The 12,815-nt window shown below is 43.5% G+C and overlaps 3 protein-coding genes across 3 annotated transcripts; 2 read left to right on the top strand and 1 right to left on the bottom strand.

Moving 5' to 3' along the window:
- Positions 1–662: 662 nt before the first annotated feature.
- On the bottom strand, positions 663–4,510 carry ppa1b (inorganic pyrophosphatase 1b). The gene is made up of 11 exons (XM_076160461.1): positions 4,352–4,510; positions 3,258–3,322; positions 2,840–2,893; positions 2,552–2,671; positions 2,356–2,442; positions 2,102–2,228; positions 1,890–2,017; positions 1,458–1,543; positions 1,292–1,367; positions 1,142–1,181; positions 663–1,047 (listed from the first exon to the last, which is right to left on the bottom strand). The coding sequence occupies exons 1-11, from the start codon at positions 4,410–4,412 to the stop codon at positions 1,016–1,018; spliced, it is 876 nt and encodes a 291-aa protein (XP_076016576.1). The 5' UTR covers positions 4,413–4,510; the 3' UTR covers positions 663–1,015.
- Positions 4,511–4,880: 370 nt separating this feature from the next.
- Positions 4,881–7,224, top strand: eif4ebp2 (eukaryotic translation initiation factor 4E binding protein 2). The gene is made up of 3 exons (XM_076160343.1): positions 4,881–5,191; positions 5,961–6,140; positions 6,305–7,224. Exons 1-3 carry the CDS (start codon positions 5,059–5,061, stop codon positions 6,334–6,336), a joined length of 345 nt encoding a protein of 114 aa, XP_076016458.1. The 5' UTR covers positions 4,881–5,058; the 3' UTR covers positions 6,337–7,224.
- A 1,769-nt stretch (positions 7,225–8,993) lies between these two features.
- On the top strand, positions 8,994–12,132 carry rps24 (ribosomal protein S24). The gene is made up of 5 exons (XM_076160399.1): positions 8,994–9,082; positions 9,757–9,822; positions 9,909–10,118; positions 10,878–10,991; positions 12,044–12,132. Exons 1-5 carry the CDS (start codon positions 9,080–9,082, stop codon positions 12,044–12,046), a joined length of 396 nt encoding a protein of 131 aa, XP_076016514.1. The 5' UTR covers positions 8,994–9,079; the 3' UTR covers positions 12,047–12,132.
- The last annotated feature ends 683 nt before the right edge of the window (positions 12,133–12,815 follow it).

Below are 12,815 nucleotides of genomic sequence, written 5' to 3'. Positions count from 1 at the left end.
TCGTACATACAATATTTGTTTAGTCACGCAAGCCACAAAGCATGATGGGAAAAGCAACATGTCTGAGGATAAGAGAGTCTTGGCCTTGACTATTTTTATGACAAGTTGTGTTGACACCTGATCGCACCGCACCAGACACACACACACACACACACACACCTGTCACTCCCTGTGCTGGAGAGGCGTTCACTGACTCCTGCCTCAGGAAATTACCCAATTATTGTTGTTTTATGGCACAGTTGAGCAACACGGATATTAAGTCACAGTAGTATTTCTTTGTATAAATTATGGTTATAATGTTGTTCCTCCTGTCTGCAGGCTTCAAAACAACATTCAAATCAAACTTAAGTGGAATAACGCCTATTCTACTAATTTTAGACCCACTAAGTTGAAGAGGACTTGGTTTATGTGCTAGTGGTCGTATTTGCTGTGATCACAGTTAACTGTTGACTCTTGACTTGATCACTTTCCCTAACAAAGTCCCAACTAATAGCCAACAAATGGTGGAAGTTTGTCATAAAACAAACTTTTTGCACATTTCTAGGTCCTTACCTCGATGCATTTATGAACTCTGTGTCTGTCTGCGTTAAGCAGCGTTAGTTCACATCTGGATTGCAGATTTATGTGATGTATGATCTGTAATGACCGTAACAAAGAAGATATAGAATGACAGAATGAAATCTGTTGTTTTATTTTACAATGCAATGGGTAAATGACACACACATACTTAATGCATAATTTAACCAAGGAAGCTCTATTAAAGCAGTTGAGTCTCGTCCAGGACACGAGCGGCTGTGAGGGACAGTGACTGACAGGACGCATCTCCACAGAGATCTTTGTTAAATACGCAAAACAAATGCATCGTCTGAGACACGAGCGCCTCCTTCTACAGTATCTGACCACTATCTACAGGGAAACAGCCGACCCTTGACCCCTTGCCAGCCACATCCCACCACCCTGTTGGCTCCTTGTGAATGATTAGGAATGTGTAGTCGCTGCCCAACCAGCTGCTGGATCACTTCCTCTCATAGTAGAAGGATTGATCCACTGCAAATGTGGGGAAAAACACGAATAGTCAATTTCCCAACGGATTCATTACATTTGTCAGAGTGGAATCAGGTGTATAGACAACAAACGCTACCTGATAAGGGGATCGGCTCCTCTTTTCCACTGGGAGATGTCTGAAAACAGAGACAGACATTTACATTAGATCTGAAACGAAGCCCAGTGTTTGAGAGTCACAAATAAAATGACTCAGATATGAAAGATGATAGAGATTGAAGCTACTTACTGCAGCCACAACAGCCTGAGCTTCATCAGCTGAGCAGTAGTTTGGGCTGTCAACGGCCGACACAGTCGTGTTTTTGCTGTAAGGTGTGATAAGAGGGATTTGTGATGATTAGAGCAGGTGTGGCTCCGTTTCAAACAGCTGCTGGTAGGAAAACTGAAACGCTCACCAGTTGAGTTCACCGGCGTCGGCCTGCTGGGAGATGAGAGCTTTCCAGAACTTGTGAGTGCTCTTGATTGTTTTAATGGCAAAGTCCTGAAACAGAGGACACACGACCTGTTAATAGACTCCGACTGTTGCCGATGATCAGTTCCGTCTCATCCGTGTTGTAAGAGACGTCCTGAACCTTCCTGGCCCCCGGGTCAGAGACCAGCAGAAGCACAAAGTGGCGGGGTTGCAGACTGATGCAACAATTCTGCAGCTACTCATGAGTTTATTACAGAGATTTAATTAACTCGACTGTGATAAACAAAATGTTTTTGCCTTCAATGTGCAAGAACACGTTGATCCGTTCCTCCTCTCCATTGTTGTGTGCAATCAGAGAACCACACACACGTACACACACATTAATGGAGTGATTGTGCAGGTGTGTCAGGTTCACCTTATCTTTGAATTCCCCATTGAAGGCAAAGTTGTTTTCCGGTTTCCCGTCCGGCACTTTGTACCTCCTGAACCAGTCGACCGTGGCCTCCAGGTATCCAGGCTTCAGGCGCTTGACGTCAGCGATGTCTAAACACAAACAGGGATACTTCAGGACACCAGATTACAGAAACTGGGGCGTATATGCTGGAAAAGGACTCGACTCCTTCTCACTGTTGAGCTCTTTGGCTTCGGCGTCGTCTACGTTGATTGCGATCACTTTCCAATCAGTCTCGCCCTCGTCAATCATGGCCAGAATACCCAGTACCTTCACTTTGATTACCTCCCCGCGGGAACACACCTAAGAGGGCAGATTTAGATTAGATAGAGTGTTAGTGATTAGGGTTCCTTTGTATTTGCAATTTGAACCCAGGATGTTCTTGCAGTGAGTGTAAGGCTATATAGCAGTATCGAGGCTGCTGTCGTACCTTCGTGCCGATCTCGCAGACGTCAATGGGGTCGTTGTCCCCGTAGTAGCCGGTGTCTCCGTCTTTGTGTGCCGGATCCTCCCACGTCTAGACAGTCACAGAAACACAGGCGTGTAAAGAGAAAGCTGGGAAATGTTCCGCCCTCATGCGCTGTTATAGACTCTGAGGGATTAGAACAAACAGGACCAAGACTGACCTGAGGAATGGCTCCATAGTTCCATATGTAGCCTTTGTATGGGAAGACGTTGGCGACGTAGCGCAGCTTTCCTTTCTTCATGTCTTGCTTGATTGGGTTCAAGATGTCTTTAGTTGCTATCTGCAAATAAATGAGATAAGGTGAAGGAACGAAGGAATGCTTTCGGAATTATGTGCTAAATTGATGTGTTCAGCAATTACATGTAGCGTCACTTGGAATTGCTGATTCTTGTGCTGATTTCTGTGTTCAAACTGACAGATCAGTCAGTCTAAAGTCAAAGTCTCTTACCTCCATCTTGGCATTTGTCCATCTTGGTACTTCAACCACCATGTGGAAAATGTTCTGTAGAAACACACAACTTATATTAAATGAACAATAAGTTGATAAATGCATTTAAAGATTGCGCAAAGACGACAACATTAAACATTTAACACTTGTACATTAGCTTTGGTTAGAACCTTAACCCAAATAGAATTAATTGTTACAGAAAGATAAGATATTAGATCAATCAGTGCAATCAGCCCAGATATGAAGCCAGCACAGAGAAAATAAAGAGTAAAGGCCGGTTGGCAAATAGACTCTGACCGCAGCAACATTACAACATTCCCGAAAACACTTTCACAGGCCGTCACCGCCCAAGATCCGGGATTTAGATTTAGATTTGATTTATTGTGAGAAGTTATTGTGAGCAGTGAAGCTACTTTACCTGAGCCTCATCGGCGTGCATGGGAATGTCGTGGAACGGCGAGACGTACTTCCCATCGGCATTTTCTGTAAGACAAGACGAAGCTCAGATGGTCAGCTGGTCATTACAGCCTCAACAGCACTGGATTACTGTGGATTCCACCTCAAACACGTCGTATTGTTTCATGGATCTGGATCCTGCAGTCACGTTCACTTACACGTCACTCACATTAGTTCACAGTTTGTGGTCGGAGCCCTGACAACCAGCTGAGTGAACGCAAACACCTCCCGGGTCAATGACCTCGTCCTAACATACATACTACTATCACAAACAGTATGATGCGTCCCTCGTATTTCAGAATGAGTGTTTAATTAGTGATAACTAGTTAATGTTCCGTTTTGGGGACGTTCACCGGCACACTCACTTTGCTTCTTAACCATTTTAACAACAGCAGATGATTTGATCTCCCTACCTCCTCCTACCTGGCTCAAAGTTTGACTATTTATGACTAATAAATGATAAACTGAACAACTGAAAAATTTGAGCTAAAGGTATTTATAAATCAGTGATAAACGTTCTTCTCCTTCTTCTTCTACCAATCATTAAATAAAACTATAGGATAAAAAGAAGCTATTTGAGGTATAAGAGACGCATTGGTTAGGTAAGCAGTGTTTGATTGTTTTAGTTTCATTCTTACTGCTCATCGGTAAGGGCGGTGTCCCCCGATGTTTGGAGTTATGATGAAGGATCATTTGGTATCCATGGAGATGACTCGAGATTGAGTCATATATCTAAAACATCTTTGACAACAACCGGCTTAACCAGTCACACTAGTTCACATTACTCGGCCCGAAGCTTCATATGGATAGAACGATAAGTATACGATGAAGGGAACGATACAATTCAATGAACGGTTCAACTCAACTTAAACTTCAATTAAAATAGCGACAAATCATAACAAAGCGTATGCGACGGTGCTTTACATACAGATCGGCAACAATACATGAATGAACAGTGACACGTGTGTGTGTGTGTGTGAGAGAGCCTGATCTGCGCCCATCAAAGCGTCACTAAGCGACCCAACCCCGTGTTCTTTTGCTCCCGTTAGCACTTACTGAAGAAGATGCGGTAGTTGGGGTTGTTCAGGTTCCCCCTCTCCTCCACCGTGAAGCTCATGGCTGCTGCTGCTGCTGCTGCTGCGGAGATCCGTGTGTCTGCAGACAGAGGATGGCGGCGGAAGGAAAGGAAACTTCACTGCTTTGCTGTGTGAGGTCACACATTAGCAACGCGCATGCGCACTAGGGGGTATCGGGAAACTCATTGGTGTATATATAATTACATTGAAAACAAGATCATCAAATACTAATAGATATCAGATAAAATCGAGAAAAAAAAACAGTGTAATACTATCAAATGTGTCCTTCGTTTGATTTTATAAGGTATATTAGTAACCGCTCAAATTATTTTAACTGAATATTATCAATATGTGATCCTCAGTTAAAGGTATGTTATGGAACTATTTTGTTTTAATTGTGGAAATGATTTAGGAGTTGAATTTGCGAATAAATCGAGGGCGACAGCAAAGTAACCGCCTGGCCCCGCCTCCTGTCTGCTGACGTCACGTCCGCCCTCCGCACGCGGCGCTTCCTGCCTTGCTGAGGGAGGGGACCGAGCTGACGGCTGGCAGGACGAGAGGAGGAGAGCGCAGAAAGCCTTTGGGAAGACCTCAGAACGCGGGGAGCGGCCCGGGTTCCACCGTCCGTCGGGGAGTAACACCCACATTAGTGTTTCTGCTGGATTTGTCATCGAATCGGCGCTGAAAATGTCGTCCAGTCGTCAGTTTAGCGAGAGCAGGGCCATCCCGACCAAGACGGTGTTGATCAACGACACAACGCAGCTACCTCATGACTACTGCACCACCCCGGGGGGCACCTTATTCTCCACCACCCCGGGAGGTAAACACGCCGCCGCCGCCTCAGGTTGTGGGGTTAATCGTGTGTGCTTGTGTCGCGTTTGTTCCCCGCTGTGGCCTCGCTCGCCAGGCAGCCCTGTCATCCTGATCAAAACAAAAACAAAGCTTAGCCCCGCCCCCGGTGTCCCTGTGCGCCCCTTGATTGGCTGCCGATCAGCGCAGAGATTCACATCAATGTATTGTTTATGTGTGTGGTGCTTATGGAGAATATAAGAAGGAAGCGTGTTTAAAGAGTTTGATTGCTTTATTCTGAAGGTTAGAGTTAATTACTGCACTTTGACTTCATGGGTTGACTGAGTGAAGTTCTGAGCCTAATTAGAAACATTTATAATAAGTATAATAGTGTTTTGACTTTATTTCTTGTGTGTATAAACTACCTGTCAGACAGATTGATTGATACATTATTGTTTATACCGTCCTTATCGAACCGACAACTAATGGAAGGTGTCAATCAAAATGTAGCTGTAATGTTCAGTGGTTACAATAATCTGTATGCCACTCAGATTCGATACTATTGAGTCTGGCAGAGAGACACACACACACACACTGCACACAGTCCTAATTGTTTCCTGTTATCATTCAGCTTTGATTGAGTGTGAGATGCATGTAGTCAGCGAGTCTTGATCTTGGGCCCTGTGGACGGTTGCCAGGCCTTTGACTCACACTGTTACCCGGCAACCCTCCCATGCCATGGCTCGCTCCCCTGATGGAAAATCACTGACGGCAGCTTGATATCTCTGCCCCCGCCGCAGGAACCCGGATCATCTATGACCGGAAGTTCTTACTGGACCGGCGCAACTCTCCCATCGCCCAGACGCCCCCGGCTCACCTGCCCGTCATCCCCGGAGTGACCAGCCAACACGTCCTGAGTGAGAACAAGAAGAATGAAGCCAACAACCACGTCATCAACCACGACGGCAAACCTGCAACTGGTAAGAGGAGCGACACACCCTGGCCGACACGCTGCACCACTCCTGTCATAATATGCTGCCTATAGAAACACACACACACGCAGAATAGCTCAGTGACACACACACCCTGTTAATTACCACCAGGGCAATAAAACACCTTCTTTGTTTGTGTTTTTGTGTTTTAGGTGATGACTCTCAGTTTGAAATGGACATCTAACTGACTGGGACCGCACCAGCAGAAGCATACGACCTGGCATGGCACGTGTCAGTGGCTTGGCTTGTAGAAACCGATGTTGTGAGCCCTCATGGCAGCCATCTTCTTTAGCTCTTTTGTCTCGCTGCTGGATGTAATCAGTGTTAACCGCGGGGGGGCGGGGAGGGGGGACAGTTTATCATATCAAACTACAGTGCAGATGACTTTGGAAGCGAGTTAGAGAGTTTATTCGCTTAGATTCCCAGGTTATTACAAGTTGTTGTACACATCAAACGCCTAATAAGGGAGCAGGTCACCAGAGCACTCAAGGTTACGTTCACTTCACCCTTCGCTAAGCCCCGCCCCGCCCCGCCCCTCAACACTGACTGGCAGCGGAGCTAGCAAAACAGGAAATTGCAGATCCGTGGAGCGCTCGGTATCCAAAACCCGTAAGATCAGAAATGCAAGCAGCTGATCAATCATCCAGCTGTCAGGCTCATCTGGAGCTTCTGCTGAATTGTTGCTGTCAGAGACCACCGCACTACAGGGGGTCACATGAGGAGGGGGGCGGGGGTTCAGCTTAGCGGAGGGGGAAGTGGCTGAGGGAAATTATGCTTTTGTTGTTTTTTTGTTGTGCTGGCCTTAAAATCTAAAGCTTTGATCCTGACTCCACGCTCAAAGCTCCTTTAGTTCACCTGTATTTTGAATTATTATTTTTGATTATTGGCGCTGCAGGAGAAGCTCCACTATCTGTGATTAGCCTGTTTCATTTCCAGCGATGCAGCGAGCCATTCTCCTATTTCCTCACCCACACAAATCCTGAGTACATTTCCTATTGAAAATGCCTTTAAAATCGACTTTCAGCCCATGGATTTCCTCACCTTTAAACACAGATAATTGTATTTCGCGCAGCTATGTGAGGCAAAAGATGAATCATTTACATATAAATTCTTCCTTGGGAATTGAATTTTTGAAATATAGCAGATAAAGGTCAAAGCAGTCTGTTAGTCACTGTTATGATCCTAGTTTCTCTCCTGCCAAGAGTTTCTACACTTTTTCATCAAGATTTGAAGGATTTTGTGTTGATGATTTGATTAAACAGGTTTAACATGGAAATGGTTAAACTATCGGACCAATAGTTCACATTAGTCCGATCCCAATGTGAACTATTGGGTGAAACCCACAAGCATTTTTGAAAACTTGAAAAGATCCAGATCTTTTATATGCATTTTATTTTTAATACGGTTTGATAGTATTAATGAAACAGCAGGTGGCAGAGTCTCAGAGGGCTGCTTTCATGAACCGTTGACTGGTTGGAGATCATCTGCCACAATGCACTTACACACTTTTATACAAAGCAGATAAAGGAATTAGTTAGGTCATAAACTCAGTTACTGAACCAGAGAACATGAAATGGGTCTGACAGGTACAGAAACCATTCCAGTGTCCTCATCCACGCTGCGCTCCGTCACCTTGGGTCTCGTCGTGCTTCATGTCAGCTCATGCCTTACTTCACAGGAAACGCAGGAACGATAACTTTAATTCCTTCTCAACAATTTGTACTTTTCCTTTCCAACAGATGTTTATTTTTTCACCGTGACGCTCAGCAGGTTAAACAGTCAAATTAGTTTTTTATCCTTTGATGTTTTTCTACGTTATTTGTTTCCTCAAGCAGTTGTGGAGCTTTGGGTTTGGGTGGTTGAAAGTGATGATGATGATCTGGTTTTCCGCATGTGCATTAGTTCCACGTGTTCATTTGACGTTTTTGAGTTTTTTCACAGCACAATCGTTCAAAGCTCTCAACTCTGCAATTGAATCACAATGAAGTATGTTTTTGTTCCATTATCACACTGAGTCTGCATGACTGATTCGCCGTCTGAAATCACGCCTATCAGATTTCCTTTCTGGTTTCCTGTGTGGTGATAAATATATCCTTTGACCTGTTTTGCATTGCACTTTTTGGGGGGGCTAAAACTATACTTGCATCACAACTCTGATGACAGATTCATTTCAAACTAGTTTGGTTTGACAGCGAGGGCTTAACATTGTGTGCTGCAGAGAGATTTGAGACAAACTTACTGTAACTTTATTCTGATTTTAAATAACTTCATTTGAAAAGAAACGCCAATGCCAATGGACACTGTTGCAGCAAGATGAATAAAGTTCTTTAACAATGAAAAGGATACGTGTGGGCTCTCTGTTAGTTAAATTAACCCTTGTGCGCTGACATCGTGTGGACGAATGTCAATGTACACCTTCAATATTTTTCTTTACATATTTAACCAATAGTATTTTCACAATTACAATTTATGTTTCTATGCGAGGTTTGTAGATTTTTTTTCGAACAAATCACCGAAAACTGCAAAAACGTCTCGAGGGAGAGAATTTGATATTTATGTTTATATTTAGTCGTAATATTTTATGTCAAACTCTCATTCAGAAACAGTTAATTTCTCAAAATTACAATCTAAAATCTCGAAAGAATTTACTCAAACCTAAACAATCAAATACCAATAACGATAGTAGTAGAGTAATCAGGGGGAAAATAAACAAGGAATAAATCTTTAGACTTTATCTCATACATAATAACATAATAAACTCGCTACGTATTTAATTTAGTTAAACAACGTGAATTCCACAAACGCGTTTCACTCTTTTACATCAGGCACTATCTTCACGCGCCCGCTGTGTTTGTGCTCAGGCATTAAGCCGGTCGCCTTCCGGTCCTTCTTCCTTTTCTACGTCCCTGAGCGAGGCCGGCGTCAAGATGGTGAGTGTTGTGGCCAAAATTACGAGTAAAATCCCCGTTTCATCTGCGCCATCCTTCCCTCCACACGCTAAGCATAACTATAAAACCATCGAGTATTCTTACGTGTTTCAAAAAATGTCAGTATTGAAACATTTCGATGAGATTTATTGAATTGCTGAGCGGAAACTCTGCGGCACCTTCGATGCTACGTCGCTATCGATTCGGACGGCTAACAGGCTGGATTTAATGGCTTTGTTGCGACTTAAACACAAACCCTTAATGTAATTAAGTAATGGAGGCACACTCCGAAGCCTTTAAATGCGCCAAACCGTTTCTATAATTTATTCTGGAACCTAAATTTCCTTCACTTTGGTCAGCTAGCGTTAGCATACATATACAGCATAGGGTTGATGCGCGCGGCCCTGTTGGAGTAAAGGCGCACGTGAACTCAAAGCAGCAACATGAAGCTTTGTGTTCAGTGTTTTTGTCCCTGTAAACATCGGCAATGTGGTTCAGCTCGCGTTCAGCAGCTAAGACTGTTGTTAGCTATGAAGCTGCTAGTAGTAGCTAGACAAGCTGTTGCATGATGTTGCTGGTCTGGCTGATTCTGATATTCAATAATCATGCAAATCACATGACGAGAGGAAGCAGCCATTGTCCTAACCTGCATCATTCTCTTCCCTGCTTTCTTACAGAATGACACAGTGACAGTCAGGACCCGCAAATTCATGACGAACCGGCTCCTTCAGAGGAAGCAAATGGTAAGATTTCATATTGTGTCATTCCAGCTCGACAGTCACTGTTCCATGTCAGACTCTGGTGTTCTAACTTCCTGTCGTTGCCGCAGGTTGTCGATGTTCTGCATCCGGGAAAGGCCACTGTCCCCAAGACAGAAATCAGGGAGAAACTCGCCAAAATGTACAAGACCACTCCAGATGTGGTGTTCGCCTTTGGCTTCAGGACTCAGTTTGGTGGCGGCAAGACGACAGGCTTCGCCATGGTATACGACTCGCTAGACTATGCCAAGAAGAACGAGCCCAAGCACAGACTGGCCAGGGTGAGTGACAGCTCGGTTTTTATTCTCACTGAAGCTTGTTCATGTAAAGCTCGACACATCATGCACACGAAGCACTAAAACACCTTTCTAGCTTGCCGTAAAAGCAAAACGTACATGTGACTGAACAGTCTCTGAGCTTGGAAACCTCTTGTGTAGTCAAAGAGAGATGAAAGGTGATCAATGACTGGGAACTACACTGGATTTGAAGATGTTTGTACTTAACTGAATCAGCCTGATCTCAACTAGATGATGGTTGTAGTTAATGAAGGACATGCAGTCAGAATGGAGCTCTGTGGCTTTATAATCGTGAAATTAGATGAATAACTGAAACCATAGGCAGTGGCTCAGTGGGTAGTGCTTCCGCTTGGGAACCGGAGGGTCGCCGGTTCGAGCCCCTGCCGAGGTGCCCCTGAGCAAGGCACTGAACCCTCAATTGCTCCCCCCTCTGCGAAGGGTGGTAATGTAATGTAAGTCGCTTTGGATAAAAGCGTCTGCCAAATGATCGTAATGTAATGGTCCTCATAACCCACAGCTCCACAAAGTTCATCAATCTGTTGTTAAACACTGAAAGCTACAGCTCACACACACATACATTCCAAACCTGGCGCTTAAAGAAGACTAAGGATGTAAGGATACTTCTGATTCTATAGTCCAAATGGCACAGAGAGGCTTATTTTGTTCTTATTGAAAACGGATCCTTGGCTCATTTGTGTTCCCTAGCAGACAGAACGCATTGAATTAATTGTGTTTCCCTCTCAGCACGGTCTGTACGAGAAGAAGAAGGCCTCAAGGAAACAGCGCAAGGAACGCAAGAACAGAATGAAGAAAGTACGAGGCACCAAGAAGGCCAGCGTGGGAGCTGCAGGCAAAAAGGTGAAGTGTTTCATTCAGACTCTGGTTCTATACTTTACAGTAGTCTGTAGTAGATATGAAGGTAACGAAATGTGAAGGTTCTTCTCAATTTCTTGATCTGTTTTCTGTGCTCATCACAAACCAGGTCAGGGAACAGTCGTTATTTTCCTGCTCGTTCCCTGCCCCCTTTCCTTACTCGTTCCATTTGATTTCTGTACTGTTTTTAATTTCCTTTGTCATCTTTCCAATCATCTTATCAAATGTTCCTCATCATCTGTAGAAGGTAAATATTCTCATGTAGCCTGAGAGTCTGCTCCTCTACACTCCTGCAGTACTAAAGGAACCTCCCACCTGTGTGTTTAGTCCCACTGTAACACCAGGAACTAGCAGGAGTTGAACACTAATGGTTGTAGGCCATATTTTGGAAAATGTCTGCAGCCCAATAAAGTTAATCTAGTTAATATCTCACAGTGCTGAAACACAACTAATGAGTCCAATCAGCTTTAGTTTGAACTGAACCCTGCACACCTGAGAAGCTTTGAGCAGTAACTTCTTCACCTCAGCGTCTGATCCTCCTGTCATCTCCCCATCTCATGTTTTCATTTCCCTCATTTTGACATTCTTTTCCATGTTCTGTTCCTGATTGTGCTTCCCTTGGAATTGTTTTGCAGAAGTAAAGTCGGTCTCAGGTACCTAAGGGAGCGCATGGTGTGCCTTTGTGCTGCACATCAGATAGTGACAGAGCTGAGCTGTGCATGTTGGTGCTAAACTTCACCCTGCAGTTCCCTTTAGTTTCCCTGTAGTCACCTCATAGACCTGTTCCCTCTGCTGCAGCCTGAATGGACGAATCCCATCAGGCTTTGCACCGGTTATTAAAGCGCTGCTTTCTTTAAAACTGTAGTTAAGAGATCTAGACTAGCATGTGTGTTTCTGTATGATCACAGTCTCGTCACTAGCGCTCTGTTTCAAAGTGTGATGTGGTTAAACACGGTGTTGGTCTTTGTGTTGTGACAAATCTAACTTCTGACTGTATTTTGTTCTGATTCTAACATTTAATTGTCTTTCTCCTACAGTGAGCCCAGACCAGAGGGGAGAAGGTCTTCGTGCTCAGGATGTTCTTGTATATTGTCATCAAATAAACTTTGGAGGAAAAAAAAAGAAAGTCTTTGTTTGGAGTGTTTTCTCTCAAACAGATCGATGCGTCAAATCACAACCATCTGCATCTCATCTTCCATGCAATTAGCTGGAACTATGATTCAAGATTCAAGATCTTTATTGTCATATACACAGCAGATCAACACAGTTTACAGTGTGTAATGAAATTCTTACTTTGTTTTTTCGTCTCCCCATGCAAATAAAATAAAATAGTGCAAATAAAATAGTACTAAACGAAATAAAGAAATATATAAAAAATAGAAAATAATGCAAATATTCTTGCAAAACAAAAATGCAATAAAAATGTACAAAGGTGCAGAGTGGAGGTAGGTATGTTTGTCTATGAAATTCTCAACAATCTAAACATCACAGAAATACTGAAACAAAGTACAAACTATTGCACAAATGCAAAATCTAAATATAAATCAAGTTATTATGATCATTATGATCAATCAACAGTCATGAAATGATCCGAATGATTCAGTCTGTCTATATTCGGTCTTAAAAGTTGCACATCTGTTGGTGAAATGTTCATAGGACTTCAGCTTGTGTTTGGATGTTAAATGTTTGTCTTATGCAGTAGATTTCCTGTGTTGTGCCATTGAGTCAAATAAAGACATAAAAACAGAGATTCACTTTCAAGTGAGGCTGTCAGATTGTGCTGTATGCAGTATTAGAAATGCTATTGTG

This window comes from Genypterus blacodes, unplaced genomic scaffold (assembly GCF_046128005.1).
Source record: "Genypterus blacodes isolate CSIRO-AG114 ecotype Tasmania unplaced genomic scaffold, CSIRO-AGI_Gbla_v1 ptg000105l_1, whole genome shotgun sequence".
NCBI lineage: Eukaryota > Metazoa > Chordata > Actinopteri > Ophidiiformes > Ophidiidae > Genypterus > Genypterus blacodes.
The sequence above is the reverse complement of the archived record's forward strand: the minus strand, read 5'-3'. Positions and strand labels throughout refer to the sequence as shown.